An 18082-nucleotide genomic window follows, 5' to 3' on the forward strand; every position below is an offset into this window, starting at 1 on the left:
TTTTATATTGCCCATTCGGGATGTAACCCTGATTTTACGATTTTGTCTTGTGTCACTTTGTCCCTTTTGCGCCATTTAATTTGTTTTCTTCAGCCCACACGAGCCATGACCCAAAGCGTACGACATGCTAGCGAAATTGCAACAATAAAAAATAAAAAAAAATAAAATAAAAAAAAAAAAGTCATGCAAAAAGGTGAAATAATTATGAACTGTTCATAATATTTTTGCATGTCTTTATTCTTTTCTATCCTTTTTGTATTGGCTGTTTAGGTAGAAACGACGTGCTTTGCAGAATTAAATGAGCCCCCCTCTGGCTACTACTCGATAGCGTTACAACGTTAATGGATTTGCCAAGATCAGTGTTGTGAAGTAAAGGTCTACCCCTTTTTTTAGCTGTCGAATGAATGTAGAAAGGCTTTTTACTCATGGGAGGTTGGCGGAAGGGAACGCAAACTTCCGTTTGGAAGGAAGCTACAACAAGGGAAAATGAAAAAAATAGTATACCGGTGACATAAGCGTGAGCAAATAAAACTCGCAGTTGTGGTAAACCGCGGGTGGGTGGTCCTTTCACCTTCTTTTTTATAATTCGCGGACAGTTGGGAAATCATGGGAAATAAAATTACAAAATGGCATACGAGAAATGGACACTATAGGACTGCAGCATTTTCACCTATTTCGCGCAGCGCTACACAATGCCCATTCGACAGACCAAAGGAACAAGTTGACCTCGAAGCATAAAAGAGAACTTTAAATTTTGAAATTCGCGGGACACGCAACTTGGAGAGGTGAAACAGAAGGACACATATGTGTACATCAACATATACGTAAGCAGTCTGTGTGGAGGTTGTCCCTCCTGAACAGCACGTTGGCGAAGTTTCACAAGGTGGTCTCTCCCCCGAGATGCTTTATTCGGTTATTTTGTGGGCAGTCCAGATTTTGCCATTTGTTGTGGTTTCCGATACACTGCCAAAAGCTTCGGCGCATATGAGTAGTAGCAAAATTGCAAACATGGCAAAGAAATTTCAGCTTGAGATATTTAATGAGTGCCATTAGGCGTAGGAGAGTTGATCGCGATCGGTACATGCCAATCTGTTTGGGGAGAAATAACTGCACGTCGCCCCAATCGAAGGTCACCCATTAGGGGAGGAAACGAGGAATTTACCACTGCGCAGCTCTATTTGCCCCATTTTTAATATAAATTGTGTTATCCTTTTTTTTTTTTTTTTAACGCGAATTGTAGCTTCACACTTTTTAACGAGGGGAAATGCGCAACAGGGATTATTACGCACAAAATATATTATGTGCATGTGAACAGGGGGAGGGGAAAAGAACTGTTCTTCCTTCAGTGGAGTGAGCATATGATGCCTATTCGTCTACGGCGGGGTAGTGGATCCCATGAAGGGGAACTTCCTCCCCTGTTACGTCTCACATGGGGGCAAGCAGATACATATGGGCATACATTGATACACATGCACACCCATGCGTGCTTGCACCCTGCCCCCAGGAAGGCGTATCCAATGTACATCTCATTTACGTACCCCGGATAGTTACAACACAGAAGAGAATACTCTTTCGATGGAGGCGAAAAAGGAAGAAGGGGTGCCCCAATGCTAATGTGTAATGGTTTCTGTTTCACGTGAATCAGACAAATTTTTTTGCGTAGAAATGTATAAAAGGAAAAGAGGGCCTGAGTGATCGGAAAATCCGAAAACAGGCGTAAAAATTGTATTATTATTATTATTTTTTTATCACCCACGTTCAGAAATGCAACATTGATTATGTTTAAAATACTGGAAGAGTTTTTTTTTTTGGCAAATTTCCCTCACCCTGAATATTTCCAAATTGTTCTTCCACTTTTTTGCTTTCGCTAAGTTCTGATCATTTTGTGATACTTACAATGATAATATTTTAATTTGATGAGTGTGAGCGTGAAATATTTTTTTTTTTTTTATTTTTTTTTTTTTTGGAACTCGCTTTGTGTGCCGAACAGATTGGGATAACACGTTTGGGTGTTTATGCGCATATTGTTTTTGCTCACAACTTTTCCCGCCATTTGGCAGCATGAAGGTTGCCTACTTCTTGTCCGCTCTGGACTTCCTGATTATTTTCAGCTTGTACTTGGGTGGGACCTGTAGCGGCTTCGCGGGCATTGTTGCCTGTATGAGACATGGCCGCATTTTGGATGAAGCGGGGCAGGAGGGCGTCGGTGGGAGTGGCAATGTGACTGACGCCACGAATGCTACCACGAATGCTGCCACTGATGCTACCACCGAGGCTGCCACCGATACATCCACCACTGCTGCCACCAATGGTGATGCAAGTGGCGGTCTCAACTCGCCCGCCGAGAGCAGCGGCAGTGGGGGAAACGACCCAGCGAACCCAGCGACTCATTCCAGCGACTTGCCAACGACAGGCGCGCAGAATACTCCTCCAGGTGGGGAAAAATGACGCGCTGATGAAGCGGTGATGGTGCGATGACGAAACGGCCAGGGACGGATGACGACAAGACAGTACCCGCAAACGAGGGAGCACCGCGTGAGCAACCTCAACAAGTGCAGCCCCAAAATAAAAACTCCCTTTTTTTATTCCCCTATTGGCAGGTAACGGAGGCCAAACGGGTGACCACGATGCAGAGGTAGAAGATGGAGATTACGATGATACAGAGGATGATACCAGGTACAATTTACAAGACGTTGAGGAAATTATAGATCCATGTTCGGAAAACAATGGTGGATGTGGAGATGACAAAATATGTGAAAATTTAGGGGAGGGGATAGTGAAGTGTTCCTGTAAACCGGGGTATAAGTTGGTTGACACCGAGTGTGTGGAGTCATCAAAATCGTCCTCCTGGAATTCGTTTTTCTGTTGGTTTCTTCTTCTGATTATTGTTTTGGCTTCCATAAATTAGTTTTTCCCGCGGCACGACCATAGGTGTGTTTGTGGAGGGGGAAAGTGAGAAGGCGTGGGGAGAAGTGTGGAGACGTGGGGAGAACTTGTGGTGGTTTTTCTCCCCGTTACGGTGGTACGATTAGCGATCCGAATACTTGGGATTTATTTTCCCCTTTTTAACGCGTCACTGGGGGGGGTCTCCCTGGGGCGCGGGGAGTATAACTTATCCGCGATGTTGTGGCATTGGTTCGTTGTCAGGAAGGGGCAACTGGGAAGATAAGAAAATAGGAAAATGTTACCCCTCCCTCCGCGCATTTTAAGCGAATTTTTAAGCAATTTTTTTTTTTGCAAATTTCTTGCACATTTTTAAGAGATTTTTTTTATCACTTTGAAGCGATTATTTTTCGCATTTTTTTCAATTTTTTTTCGCACTTTTTTCGCATTTTTTTCGCGTTATTTTCGCGTTATTTTCGCGTTATTTTTGGAATTATCTTCGCAATGTTTCAAAGGCTGACGCACTGTTTTTTAAATTTTGGTGCACAACGCAACATCAGTTTGGTACCTTAGTTGCTGTGCTGCGCGGGGCGAAGAAAGAGAAAAAAGAAAGAGAGGAAAGAGAAAGAGCAATTTTCGACCTCCTACAATGTTCGGACTTTTTTTTTTTTTTTTCTCGGGCTCAAAATGGGAGAACTATAGGTGCACATCCAGGTGTGCACAAGTAATCCCACCGCGGGGAAGAGTCAGATTTGTTCTACCCGTTAGATCAGTAGCAGTGTGGAACAGTTCTGCAGAATGTGCACGTTAAAAAAAAAAGTACTTTCCCATCTCTAGGTGTGTTAAATAAAATAGCATATCTTATGTGCTTTTTTTTTTTTTTTTTTGTGAAATTAGTTAGGATAAAAAAATAGCGGAAGAAAAAAGTAGTAGAAAGAAATGGCACTGATGTAGGAAAAAAATAGCGACAACATTAGGAAACTCTTGCAACGACATATTTCGAACAAATTAGAACAAGTTAGAAAAAGTGCAGTTGGGCAGGAATTAGGAGAGCGTCAGGGAGCACAACGCAAACCCTCTGGGATTCTTGAGCCTTTGAGGGACTGAGATTGAGGTTGCTAATTTGGCCCCTTCAGTCTGCCACGTTCAGTTGCCGCGTTAATGTACCTGTTCAATTTGTCACATTAATTGGCCTCTTTAATTTACCTCCTCAATTTGCCCCTTAATCTGCCGCTTAGTTTACCTCTTATTTTGCCCATTTTTCCCTTATGATGATATAGGCAGCACGATGGCCATCTCACGCATCGTGTTAGCTCTCCTCTTCATCCTTCTCTGGAGTTACCACTCGGGATGCACACTCCAGGCTTCCCTCTCAAGAAAACAGAACGCTAACCTGGCGACACAGACCAACAGATTGTTGAAAGGAAAACGCAAGGACCATCACATAAGCCATGTCGAACTTTCTCCCATCTCGGGTAGAGTGGGAAGAAAGAAAATTGGAATGACCAGCAATTTACAACTACAAAGTGGGGAAAATACATCGAATTCCCGTATCGACGTGTCCTTTGGTACGACAGCGGAAGTCGAAGATCCTATTATAGCGGAGCTAGAACGACTACAGGAACAGGAAAAGGAAAGGCAAAATCACAAATCAACCCCAACAGTGACAGAGGGAGCTAAAGCAGAAGAGAGGGGAGGGATTACAGGCGACCTTGTGGAACGTAGACCGATTACACCCTCCGGTGATGCCTCTGAATCAGTACAAGCAGTCGGAAAAGTTACTGAAGAACGTGGAGAGCAAGCAGAAAAGAAAGCGAAGGGAGAGGAAGATGTGATTCCTACCCCGAAAAAACCAGAGGAATCTGAAGGACAGACCGCAGAGTCTGAAAATACCCAAATGAACTTTCTAAGCACTGACGGTCATCAGGCGCAACCTGGTAAGACGAGTGAAGATCAAGAGAAAAAAGATAAAAACAGTGAAGTCGACAGTGGGACAGGTAACCAAAGTTCTCCATCCGGCCATACCTCTGAATCAGTACAAACAGTCGGAACTGCTACTGCAGAAGATGGACAGCAAGCAGAACGAAAGGCGAGCGAACAAAAAGATGTGATTCCTACCCTGACACAGCCACAGGAATCTGAAGGACAACACGCGAAGTCTGAGGATACACAGGTGAACTTGCTAAGCACTGAACCTACTCCGGCGCAACATGGTAACACGACTGAAAATCCAGAGGAAAAAAATAGAAACAGTGAAGTCGACCATGGGAGAGGTAAAGAGAGTTCCACATCCAGTGAGAGCTCTAAATCAAAAGAAACCACCACAGAAGATGCTGAAAAAGATCAAAAAAAAGTAGAACCAAATGTTAAGCCAGCTGGAACTGTCAGTCCTACCGCGACAGAAGCAAAAGGAGATAACCACGAACAAGCCCAGATGCCTAGGGAAGATCAAATGCAAATGAAAAGCATTGAACAGAATAACACCAATAATGGAAACAACAACAAGGATCCAAAAGAAAGGAAAGAAGACAGTAAAGAGGAGGGTGACAGGGGAGAAAAGGGATCCAGGGAAACATTGGGGAATAAAGGAGAAAACCCCCCCGAAGAAGCAGGAAACACAGGGGGAAACACAAATTTGGAAAGCAGAAACACAGATGTCGAAGTGTCGGAACACAGACACGACAATGTCTTGCCGGAAGGAGAGAGGAATTCGCCAGACAGGGGAACCCCAAGGGAATGCTGCCCTTGTAACCGAAACCAGGAGAATCGAAGGGAAGCCTGTGACGAGGACAGAAGACTTAACTCAGGTAAGAATCACCTTTTCTGAGGAGAGGATGAATACGATGTAGACCCGTGTGAGGGGGTTGAGACGATTCCCCCAGGGGGTACGACGAAGGGGAAAATAGGGCTCGATAAAAGGGAGGAATTTTTCTCCTGTTGGGCACTCTTCCATTTCGTGTGTATGCATGCCCCCACATCGGAGGAACCACCCACTGTGCTGACGACTCCAGGTGGTAATGCAACACTTTGCTATCTCCCCCTCTCTGCAGAGAATCTGGACGACAGGGTCCCCCCCTACGGTGGCCCGAGGAACAACCGAGTAGAAAATGGAATAAGGGACACCAGGGACATGGACGATATAATGGGAAGAAACAGAAAGTCCTGTTCCGTGAACAACGGGGGGTGCGGACAAGACCAAATATGCATACGGATCGATAACATCGGGATCAGGTGCGTCTGTAAGGAGGGGCATTTAGTTAGGAACAGGTGCATTTCGTCGAACTCGTCTTCCCTTCCTTCGTTTTTCTCTGCCGGTTTACTCGTCCTACTGGCCATGCTCTGGATGTGGTAATTAGGGGTGTGGGTCGAGGGGCAGTACGTAGGGGTTCCTCGCTAAGGGTGCACATCTGAACGGAAGCCCCTGGTGCGTCTTCCTTTGGCTGTCCCCTTGGCTACCCATTTTTCCACCGACCTATTTTTTTTTTTTTTTCCTCCCCTTGGCTAAGGTGCCCCACACGCCAGTGTATTTTATTGGTTTTTAATTCTTTTTTTTTTTTTTTCTTTTCTTCGCCCGAAGGATGCATCATATCGTGTTGTCTCTTTTCCCTCCCGTTGGGGCACAGGGGATTGCAAAGCGGGGCCGCCCGAAAGGAAAAGCAGCGGCGGCCTCGAAGCGCAACATAAGTGTGCTGTACATGCCTCCCCCTTTTTAAGCGACCCTGCGACGATTCAAATGTTTATGGTTATTCACACAAAAGAAGATGCAAACTAGACAGTGTCCGCTAAATTTAGCTACGTGAAAAAAAAAAAGAAAAAGTCGTTCAACTTAGCTGTTACGACCTCGTTCGGGGGGGAAGTCACTAGAGGTGGTTTTCCCTGAACGTTCTCTCCCTTGCAATGTTATCACCGAAGGGGGAAAAAAATAAAATCGCGCATATTGCGCAGGTGGCTCATCTGGGGGATCGCCCGTGAAGAGGGACGGAGGGAATGGCTCTCCTATGTTTTCATGAAAATTGGCAAAGCTGCTGCGTAGCTAGCCGCCGTCACATTGTTGCGACACTTCAGAGAGGCCCCTCGCCGACGCGTGGCTAGTCGGACTACTCGAGCTCCCCCCCCGATGATAGCCGCTCCACATTCTTGGCCAAGTACTCTGCGTATCCAGTATACGTCGCAGGAGTTAGCTCCAACAATTGGTGGACAACCTCCTTAGGGAGGAAGTTGCATTTTGTTTTAATAAATTCTTGCATAATCTCCTTGTCGATTATTTTCCCTCTTGTGAATTGCTTGAGCTCCTCATATGCATCAGAGTAGTTGTACCGCTTCATGACAGTCTGGATTGGTTCTGCGAGGGTGCACCAGTTATTATTAAGTTCGTGGTCTAAGCTTTTCCTGTCGATGTCTATCTTGTTAAGTCCCTTTAAGACCGATTTGTAGGCAATGAGGCAATAGGCAAGCGAACTTCCAATGTTTCGCAAAACAGTGGAGTCAGAGAGGTCCCTCTGTAATCTGCTGGCTGGCAATTTCGAACTGAACAATTTGAAGAAAGCATTGGCCATGTGTAGGTTCCCCTCTGCATTTTCGAAATCAATCGGGTTAACCTTATGTGGCATCGTGCTGCTCCCAACTTCCTTCTCTTTCAATTTAAGCTTTAGCAGATTATTAGAGATGTATAACCAGACGTCTACACAGAGGTCAATGAGGGTACCGTTTGCACGAGCCAGACCATCACACAGCTCACATATATAATCATGGTCCTGTATCTGTGTGCAATACAATCCGTATGTTAAATGGAAGTATCTTTCGAGAAATACTCTAATGCTTCCTACCCAGTCGGTTTCTTTACTGACCACTTTGTGTGCATTAAAGTTGCCTACAGCTCCATTAAACTTTGCACAGATTTTCACTCTTCTAATGATTCCTACGTGGTGGCATATCCTGGAGTAAAAATTTGCCATTTCTTTTCCGAAGGTGGTAGAAGATGCAGGCTGTCCATGTGTCCTCGACAGGAGTGCCACGTCGGAGTACTCCACAGCTAGCTGCTTTAACTTCAGCATTATTTTCTCTATGCATGGAATGACTACATCGTTTAGGCACCCCTTCAGACACATAGCATAAGCTACATTGTTGATGTCCTCACTGGTGCAGAGGTAATGTACATACTGTTTTATCTTTCCCACGTCTTCCCTTTTCGATTTGCTCAATTTTTCCTTTACAAAATATTCTACTGCTTTTACATCATGATTGGTCTCCTCCTCTATCTTTTTCACTCGTTCTATGTCCCTGTCCGTTATGTTTGTGACTATCTGGTTCAGCTCCTCCACTGATTGGTCACTTAGCTTCTCGAAGAAGAGCTCCTTCTCGTTGAGGAATAGGAGCCACCGCACCTCTACGATGATCCGATGCTTTATCAGCGCATACTCGGAGAAGAAGGCCGACACTTCGCTGCACGCCTGTTTGTACCGCCCGTCGATGGGCGAGATGTTCTTCAGGTGCTCCATCGGGGGGTAGGAGTGAGCTGGAAGAGAAATGTTACATGAGCTAGGGGGCATCTCCTGGGGGAAGCGTGCCAAGTGGACACCGACAAGGGCCTCTTCGTATCGCCGCGAGCAGCCCCACAGAGTCCACAAACGGTGGAACCGCTAACCAGGGGAAGCGCTCTTCTCTACAGAGGCTTGTACACCATCCAAACCGAAGAATCAAACACGACGTCTCAACACCGGAGAAGCCAAGACGACGTCTCAACACCGGAGAAGCAAACACGACGTCTCTACACCGGGGATGAAAAAAAAAAAAAAAAAAAAAAAAAAACAGCATCAACTGTGCCCCACAGTAATATAAGGCGAGTGGTTCAAGCAGGCTACTACCTCAGCATGTAGAGAGGGGCCTTCCCAAAGTGCTCATAACTACACTGCAAAATGGAAAACATTTTAAAAGGAAAAAAATTTTCCTTTCGGGGAAAGGGCTGCCAAGTTGGGGTAACGTCTCACTCGCTGCGTGAATATTTAAAAAAAAAAAAAATAAAATAAAAATAATATGCCGAGTCAGATAAAATTTCAGATTTTTAAATAAAAAAAAAAAGAAAGGAAGCCATGCTTACCCCCCCTTTTTTTATTGTCCTTTTTGGTACTTAGAAGCGTGGGACGAGGAAAGTATATCCCCCTCCAGGTTGGTCCCCCCCTAGATGATTGGAGGAGGCCAGCCACAAGTGTTTTCTCTATGAATTGTTTTCCTCTTCGAAGCCGTACAAAAGAGAGGGAAAACATGTTACCCCAGCGCGAGAGGCCTTCTTTTTTTAGGATGTCGAGTTGCCGAATCTGAAACGCGGGCGCGTGCCGCATAGCAAAGTGATGGAGACAACCCGCATGAGCGGATGGAGCAGCTTGTATGACTCACCGCCCCATGGATTGTGCACAAGGGGAGTAGAGGCGAGTCCAATTTTGACGAAGAGCTGATCCTCCGATAAAAATATCACTCTCATTTAAGAAGCCCCAATAGAAGCCCCCCCCGCTTCCCCTCCTTTCTTAACAATCGCCATGGCTTTCTTTTGTCCCAACTGCCACAACATCGTCCTCGTGCACATCGAAAATGGCGTGTACTTTTACTGCAGGACATGTAACTTCAAGTACAAAATAAAGAACAAAATTTTTAACAAATTCGATTGCAAAGATTATAACAAAACGATCCCCCTGGATGCCGTTGACGTCAACAATAAAAATATGTCCAAGACGCAGGGTAGGCAGCGGCTAGAGGAGCGATCGTGCCCAGCGTCCAGATCGTTTGTTTCTCCACTGGGTTCATCTCGTGATCCTTTCGAGTGCCATATTGTGCACCCACTTTTGTAGCCACTTCTGTGCCCTCATATGTATTCCTTTTGTACCCATTTTTAACCCACTTCTCCCCTCCTGCAGCCGTCTGCCCCAAGTGCACGCATGACGAGGCGTACTTCTACAGCCTGCAAATCCGGTCGGCGGACGAGCCCAGCACCCTTTTCTACATCTGCATAAAGTGCAACCACCACTGGAAGGAGTGAGCCGAGTACCCGGCGGATGTCGGACCGCTGGGCTCGTTTGGAGGTCCGCTTCTGCCTGTACGTGTACCTCGCTTTATCGCTCAAATGAGGAACCGAATTTTTTTTTTTTTTTTTCCACACACTATTTCGCGTTTGTATCTGTAAGGAAGGAAAACAGAAGAGTGTCCTCCAAATTTGCATTCTTAACCATTTCCTCGTTGGGAAGAATTGCCTCAACTGTAAAGAGGTAGCTGAGAAGATCCTTTTTTTTTTTTTTTTGTTTGTCGCTTCTCTTAAGAGATGGCTGCACCGATTTGGTGATGCCTCTCGAGAGAATCGTACAGCGAAGTGGTCAACCATGAGAAGCCATTCCACAGATTAGAAGCTTTTATACCCATGTGAATGTTGTAACAAGTGCATATGCAAGAGGAGTTTCGGTTCGTGGAGGGGACCAAAGATAAAAGGCGTCAACCGTGCCGTGAGCGACCGCTTGACTGGCATTCCCATTGGGTGCTCAATCGTAATTAAACAAGTGCCTATATTTTTGAGCGAAGGAATCGAATCAAATCATCCATCCATTCACCCCCGTCTGATAAATACCGATGGGGGGTTCCCAAATTGCGCAAATCGAACGTAAGGGTGAGTCTCAGGTGAGTTTCTTTTAACCTAGATGTGAGCTGTAACGTGATGGTGTGAATTTGGGGTGGTACCGTGGGAACGAAAATAGTAACACAATTGTTTTGCGGCACGCCATTTGGGGGGCACATATACCATCGTTGCTGCGAATAAGTTTCGTTGGGGCATTTTTTTCCACTAACGCGCTCGCCCCCTAGACATATATGTTGCGCGTGTCTTTCAAATGGAGGGTCTTCTCAATTTGACCAAACCGTTTTTGCAGCGTGTTGGAACGCTCAAGACAAGGGAAAGCGGCAATGGGGACATCGTGTGTGTTTACATACCAGCGTACTTGTGTACGTCCAAACGTGCATCCGAGGAGGCACATGACAATACCAACATCTCATGCGCGTACTTTAAATCACGCGAAAGAAAAAAAAAACAGAACGATGTATCCCCCGGAGCGTAAAGGTATGCTAACTGATCATTTTTTTTTTGTCCTTCTAATGAAATAAAAAGGGAAATTTCTCCACGCTACATTGGTTTTCCTTTCTTTATTTGTATGCTTTTCTGTAGATGACACTTTAAATTACATGACGTGAAAGTTGGCCTCTATTTTATTTTTTTTTTTTCCTTTCCAACATCTCCTCCCCTCTGTTCCGTTTAATATGAAGGACAAAATAACAACATCACATGGAGAAGGAGGAAAAACAAAACACTGGGGAGGAATTTTTTCTTAAAAATGAAGCGCCATCGAAATGCTATAAAGGGGGAACCCCTCACTTGCTCCTTTGTGCTATCATTTATGGGGATGGATTAAGAAGCATGCAGAAAAGAGAGGAGGGACGAGCAATGGAGGGGAAAAAATATTTCAAAGAAAAAAAGAGAAGCATTTTTTTTTCCTATTGGGGTCAATATTGAAGGAGTCGATTTATCCCGCTGGGCATGTGCGCGTATAGTATAATTATGCTGATCTGCAAACCATAAAGGTTTTATTTTACATTTTTACAGAGTGACGCAGTTAAGCCTGACCGCAAATGCGCGGAGGATTAGCGCAACCCACGTAATCGAGCGTTGATTAATTGCATATGCATGGCTGTTAAAAAAGGGGGCCACTGGCAGAGGCCATATTCTCGTTTCTGTTGGGTTGGCCAAGCAGAACATAGTATGTATAATATATCACGTACATATGTACTGTACACGTAACATATGCGCGTAACATATGCACGTAAAATATACATGCATATATATATATGTATATATGCGTACGTATCATTACGCTGACACTGGTATTATAACGCGACCGAAATAGGGAAGCGCTTGCCGTAGGCAAAGAACATATGCATGAACGACCCGTGGGGCAGAAGGAGAAATCGGCGAAACCATACGCCATTTTAACTAGGCGAGGCCAGGGAGAACAAAAAAAATTCCGCAAACGTATATTGCGCAGTATAACATACCCGTAGCCGTAATACATAGCTTTGCGTACCGCGCCCCCGTATGACCCATTTAACTTCGCGATTTACTGGCCTTCTTATGTTTACATTTTTTTATAGTTTTGGAAATCTGCAAAATATTTGTAAAAGCGAAAAGAATGCGAAAAAACGTATGACCATCTTTTTTTTTTAAAAAAAAAAACAAAGCCATTAAAAAAATCTGCCCTCCGTACAGAGAAAGGCACGTGCATATGTAGCGCTACGTGTCAAACTGCGCGTACGACCCCCAGGAGGAATCCTTCGTAGGGTATAGGTGGGCGCGTCTTTTTATACGTACCTATAATACATATATATATGTGCATTTCTACGCGTTGTTTGTATTTTTTTTTTTATGCGTTCCACGTCGATGTAGACACTTGAGCACAGCAGTGGTAGCCACCGCGTCTGCTATGCATATCTATGTTATATATGAATACAACCTGCATATGGTAAAATGCCCGTAGGCGAGGTATACCCCCTCAGTTGCGTTGTCCACAGCCGGGTGCCGCGGAATAACGTGGTTACGAGTGTACCCCGTATGCACCTTTGCAGGGATGCGCACCCGTTGTCGCGGCGGTGAGGGCATAAGTATATAAAACTACATCTTTGCATTTTGCCATCTGCATATTTGCGCGCGCTTACAACGGGTCGTTCTGCACATACCCCGGCCCGTTCGTGTAGGATAAATCGCCGTTACGTGGCTACATCCGCGTCTACATTTTCATCCGTATAGATAGCGGATATGCCTTCTGCTAGCTCAAGGGCGTATTTACTAGGATATCCATTTTGATGAGGAGGAAAAGAAAGAAAAAGATGTGCTTGGCGTCCCCACTCCCCCAATCATCACGTCAGGGGAACTCCACCACAAGGAGTTGTACCCGAACCCACCCCCTTTTTTTGCACCAATTCGTTTTAGTCCTTTTCCTTTTCTTCCTCCATTTTGTTGTGACTCTTAAGTATACACTACCTTTTCCTACATTTATCGCATCAAATTAGTGTGCTTATTAGAAGATAACACCCGTGATGCGTAGTGTTACCCCCTCCCCTCATTTTACCCCATTTCGCTTTCCCTCCCTTGGCGTTTTATTTATTTATTTATTTTTTTTCTTTTTTCCTCCCATTGTTTGTTTCTAACCGTTACTTTCTCCTACATGTGTACCATATGCGTAGCTGACAAGTCCCAGTTGCGAAGTAATCTAAAAAAATAACCTCGAACGTGCCTGCTGCTGTGGGTTTGTATGCTTTGTGTGCGAAAGCTGCGAGGTCACATATGATATATGCCAGGAGGCAATGTCTTATGTGTGCACGTCGTGTAGCGTGTAACGCAGTGCTCCCCATGCTATGATTAGAGCGATTCTGTCGCCTGATAGGTGCGTTATTTTGCCGTGTCGTCTTCTCGAAAGATTTCACGTCGTCTCCTTTTTTCACTCCTTCCGCGCCTCTTTTTTTTTTTTTTTTTACTCCCCGTGACGCATTCACCTAAAATGTGGAGGAGAGACGAACACAAGACAGGAGAGAACCAAAAGAAGGGGACAAGCGGCACCACGCCATTTTGGAAGCTTTGTTTTTGTGTTTAATTGTAGCAGTTTCTTTGTTTCATTCGCTCATCATTCTTGCACGGGGGGAGGAAGTCCTGCGCTCATCAGGGAGTCATGCCGCACGACCGCATAAACACACACACGTACAAGTAGGCATACGTCTCGTCTTCCATTCGCACATGCTTATATATTACATTTGTGTTTTCATTTTGCCCCTCTGTTTATGTATCCACCATTCCGGGCTGGGGGATCGACCAAAAGTTCACATCACGGCGTAGCACCTTCCATCTACTTCAATTTCACGATGCTCTCCTTTTCTTCCGCTGAGCGGAATTTGTACATATCGATCTGTTTACCTGATAATTAAATTTTTTTCCAACACTCCACCCATTGGCATTTGGTCCTGCTAAGTAAAATTTCCCCTCCACATCTTTGTTCCCATTTGGTGCTGCATTTAGCGCTACATTTCGAGGCTCCATTTGGCGATCGATTTTGAGACCCCATTTTGAAGCTGCATTTTTGCCTTGTACCCCTTCCCCACGCATGATGCTCCTATGCATGGGTACATACATTTAGGAGACGCACCCATGCCCTCGCGTGTGTGTGGACACACTCCCCCTAGGGTGCTTTAAGAGGAAGTACTGCATACGGAAGCGTAGACCTTTGCCATCACCACATTGATGCTGTTTGAACGATTAAAAAAAAAAAAAAAAAAAAAAAAAAAAAAAAAAAAAAGAAAAGAAAAATGACAGAGGGACACGAAGCAAATGTAGACGTGAACCCATACAAGGAAGACCCAAATGACTGCTACAAAGAGGAACATGAGAAAGACCAGTTAGACAAGTACATAATAAAAATGGGAGACATTACTGGAAAGAGTAACCTGATGGAGAACAAAGATTTTTACCGAGCCAAGTATGACATGATCACGACAGATTCCATCTCAACGACAACGGAGGAAGTTTCCTGTCCTTTCCCCCTCGAGGGGAAGGGCCACGATAAGGAAGGGCTGCGCATTTCGGAGGAGGGAGAGTACGAGGGTGCTTCTCACCACCTGGCGCTGGATGATCAAGAGTCCACCAAAGTTGACAACGGGGGGAGTAGCGACAGGAGCGGTAGCAGCAGCGGAAGAAGTTCCGAGGGGATAAGCGACGGAGGAGGCACAGGAAATGGCGCCAGAAGCGGCGACGTCAGTAGCTTGGGCAAAACCGATTGGGCTATGGGAAGTACCGCGTCGAGTGTGCCCAAAATAGACGCGCCGAAATTTTGTGACTATAAAGATCTATACCCAGTTGGACACACCAAACTGACAAGAGCTAGCGAGCCTTCCTTAATTAGCAAAAATGAATTGAGCACAGGGAAGGAGGATCAGTGCGATAGTTTTTTATCCTCATTTAAGACCCCCGCGAGTGGCAACATTACACACCAGACAGATGGGAGGCTCCACGATTATGCATCTGTGCTAAGTGGAAAAGAAAACGAAAACAATAATCAAAGTATGAGGAAGAATACACCCGTGTCGGAGTTGCCAAATGAAAGCACCACTTCGTTACGCCCACATGTGTACCCTTCTTACGTCTCCAATCAAGTCAACCATGTGATGAGTAGGAATAATTTCCCCCATATGTTTAACGGGCTCAGTATGACCACAACAGTCGGAGGACAGAGAAACTTTGGAGCAGAGGGGGATTATACGAGGATGCTCCTTCGAGGAAATGCCCCCCATATCCATTGTGCGCATAAGAGTGGAAATAAAAATAGCCTTAACGTTTTTCATTTGAAGAATGGCGGCTGGTGTGCACATGGGATGTGTCAGGAAGGCAGGGCGAGAAGCCCCTCCATGGGGAGTACCGCCAACCTGATTAGAGGAGAGGCTGATTTGGAAAGGTTTGTCGGAAGCGTAAGTAGTGGGAGTGGCATAAACGGGGTGAGAAACGAGGAAATGACCCGAAATGGAGAAGCCGTGACAAAGGAGATCAGCCTGAAAAACGAAACCAGCGTGAGGAACGAGATCAACCAGAGAAGTGCCAACAGCTGCAGATGCAGCAAAGGGGGGTGTACGCACAGATTGGCCTTGAACGGAATAGGCAACAATCTGCGCAACGTTAGTCGCACGGAAAATTTGAAAAGCCTAAGTTGCCAGAACGGCGGCATGTACCACCTCAGTGTAAGAATGAACAAACTGAGGAGTAGCACGGCTGTGTTGAGTGACCCACGGGAGGCGCCCCCCATGTTGTCCGTGCAGACAATGCCACTGTTGCGTGGTACACATCCGATGCATCCAGGGCATCCGAAACACGAGGCAGCGCATCAGCTACACCCAGCGCATCTGCAACACGAAGCGGCGCGTCTGCAACACGAAGCGTCGCATCTGCAACACGAAACAGCTCATCCGATACACGAAGCAGCGCATCCGATACACACAGCATCGCCGAGCCCCCCCAACAACGCCGCGCATCTGCCGGAAGGGAACCTAACTCATAACCCCAAAGTGGAGGATAAAAAGAAACTAACGAGTGTAAATGGGGGCGACGTCAAGGTGCCAGCGATGACACATCCGCATGTGATGAACAGCGTGGAGAATGCCAACGTGAGATTGAATTCGAGCCGCTATCTCAGTAGAAGCTGCTTTGGTGGTTGCCATGCGGTAGTGGATGCGATTAGGGAAGGCCCCCACCGCGTGGGAAGAAGTCGCAGCTTTATGGGCATGAGTTTCGACAGGGACATGGGTCCACACTTCCAGGGGATGCTGCTGCCTCCCAGTGGTTGCCGCGTTCCAGGCAGCGCGGTTCCAATCCGAGGCGACACTAGGAGAGCCAGCTTCAGCGGAGGGATCTGTGGAGATGTCTGCGGAGGCGCCAGCGGAGGGATCTGCGGGAACGTGAACGTACCTTTTAGCGGACCTTTCAGTGGAATCATGGGTAGGGACTGCCCTGTGCACACATGCAAAGGAGGAGGGTCGCTAAAAAAACGGAGCGGCTGCAGCTGTGCTGGAGGCTGCGTTTGTGCTGGTTGCAGTGGATCCGGCGTTTGCTGCGGTTGCGGAATGGCCATCTTGAAAAATCCGTCAAGCAGACAGAGAGGCTTAACGGGGCCATATAAAAAAGTGAATGAAGAACACTGCAAAGTGGTAAGAACTATGGTACCGAGGAGGCATTTTATTGGCTGCAAACATATGAATAACTGGATTGGTGCTTCTGAGAGTAAACATCGAGGGAAGAATGATAAGAGAAGACCATCATACACAGCGTCCTCCCTGAGGAGTGCCATAGACAAGCCAAACGAAGAGGTGAACAAGGAAAAGGAAGTGCAGCCACTTGACGTAGTAATGAAGCAAGTAAGTAAAACCGTCAGTGGAAAAAAGAAAAAAGTCCTATCAACCAGGTTCGAAATAAAAGCGTTCCTTCTTAACACAATGAAGGCCATCGGAATTGTACAAGCCAAGTGGAAGCTCAAAAATTTCGGGATGTATTTCTGGTTTCACATTAAGTGTATCGAAAAGGAAAGGGATCTCAATTTTTATGTCAAATTTTTCGATTCCTTGTTTGAAATAATGACAGGGAAAGGAATTCATTTTCAACAGAACGATCTGCACTTCCTTGTGAATGTTTTCAAGGATTTCCATATCTATGACTGTAAAAATATTTTGAGGACAAGTTTAAAGATTCTGAACAAGTACGCCAAGAGGAAGTGCAAAGATTTTTCCATTCTGGAGGATGCCGAGGAGGACATCCTGGATGTGAACAGGGCGTTGTTGCTCGGAGGGGCGGCGGGGAGCACCGGAGGAGGCGCTGACTCGTCCGAAACCGCGGCAGCAACCAGCGCAGCAACCAGCAGAACAACCGAAGCAACCGGAGGGGGCACCGGGACGGGCACCTCCATTCCTGCACCCCCGAGCAGCAGCAACTTCTTCGACGTCCTCTTTACTTCGCTCAAGGAAAATCACGACGCGCTGCAGAAAGTCGGCCAGGAGAAATTGTACCTCTCCAACATACTTTCCAATTTTAACGAATTGAACTATGCCGAATTGTCTCATTTGTTTTTGAGGAAATGAGCAATGGGATGTACAAGAAGTGAAAGAGGAGGGAGAAGAAGGAGTAGCGGAATAGGCGAAGCAGCGGAATAGGCGAAGCAGCGGAATAGGCGAAGCAGCGGAAGAACCGAAACCGCCGAAGAAGAGGGACGAGTGCCCATTTGTCCGGGTGTGCGCCCATTAAATGCAGCATTGCCTATGGCGTTCGTGGCCCCAGCGTGATGAACCCCCTTAGTGTGTATAATTGTGCCCCCCGTCTACCCCGCATCATTTACGTACCAGTGTGCCTTTTCTTGTTATTTTAAACTTTGCACTTTGAGTGCCCCTTCACGAGGTGAAAGTGCGCGCATGTGTTTCTCCATCTGAGAGCATGCTCTCCTGCACGCCATTGTTTTGTTTGCCCACGAGCAACGCTCGTTGGGTTAGTCACTCTTTGTAGGTAACACTTACATGCCCTCCACACTGCACCCCGTATAATCTTTTAATTCATGCGAAGGAGCGTATGCTCTGTTATTTAGTTTACCCTTTT

At 46.0% G+C, this 18082-nt stretch overlaps 5 protein-coding genes across 5 annotated transcripts; 4 read left to right on the forward strand and 1 right to left on the reverse strand.

The window, feature by feature from the left end:
- Nucleotides 1-2061: 2061 nt before the first annotated feature.
- C922_02829 (hypothetical protein) lies at nt 2062-2908 on the forward strand (the record flags this gene model as incomplete). The annotated part of the gene is made up of 2 exons (XM_008818428.1): nt 2062-2434; nt 2601-2908. 2 exons carry the CDS (start codon nt 2062-2064, stop codon nt 2906-2908), a joined length of 681 nt encoding a protein of 226 aa, XP_008816650.1.
- Nucleotides 2909-4171: 1263 nt separating this feature from the next.
- Nucleotides 4172-6235, forward strand: C922_02830 (hypothetical protein; the record flags this gene model as incomplete). The annotated part of the gene is made up of 2 exons (XM_008818429.1): nt 4172-5690; nt 5934-6235. 2 exons carry the CDS (start codon nt 4172-4174, stop codon nt 6233-6235), a joined length of 1821 nt encoding a protein of 606 aa, XP_008816651.1.
- Nucleotides 6236-6980: 745 nt separating this feature from the next.
- C922_02831 (adenylosuccinate lyase) lies at nt 6981-8381 on the reverse strand (the record flags this gene model as incomplete). Its single annotated transcript, XM_008818430.1, has 1 exon — nt 6981-8381. The coding sequence occupies one exon, from the start codon at nt 8379-8381 to the stop codon at nt 6981-6983; it is 1401 nt and encodes a 466-aa protein (XP_008816652.1).
- Nucleotides 8382-9416: 1035 nt separating this feature from the next.
- On the forward strand, nt 9417-9913 carry C922_02832 (DNA-directed RNA polymerase III subunit RPC10; the record flags this gene model as incomplete). The annotated part of the gene is made up of 2 exons (XM_008818431.1): nt 9417-9615; nt 9792-9913. 2 exons carry the CDS (start codon nt 9417-9419, stop codon nt 9911-9913), a joined length of 321 nt encoding a protein of 106 aa, XP_008816653.1.
- A 4352-nt stretch (nt 9914-14265) lies between these two features.
- C922_02833 (hypothetical protein) lies at nt 14266-17574 on the forward strand (the record flags this gene model as incomplete). The annotated part of the gene is made up of 1 exon (XM_008818432.1): nt 14266-17574. One exon carries the CDS (start codon nt 14266-14268, stop codon nt 17572-17574), a length of 3309 nt encoding a protein of 1102 aa, XP_008816654.1.
- Nucleotides 17575-18082: the final 508 nt, after the last annotated feature.

This window comes from Plasmodium inui, assembly GCF_000524495.1.
Source record: "Plasmodium inui San Antonio 1 unplaced genomic scaffold supercont1.10, whole genome shotgun sequence".
NCBI classification, from domain to species: domain Eukaryota; phylum Apicomplexa; class Aconoidasida; order Haemosporida; family Plasmodiidae; genus Plasmodium; species Plasmodium inui.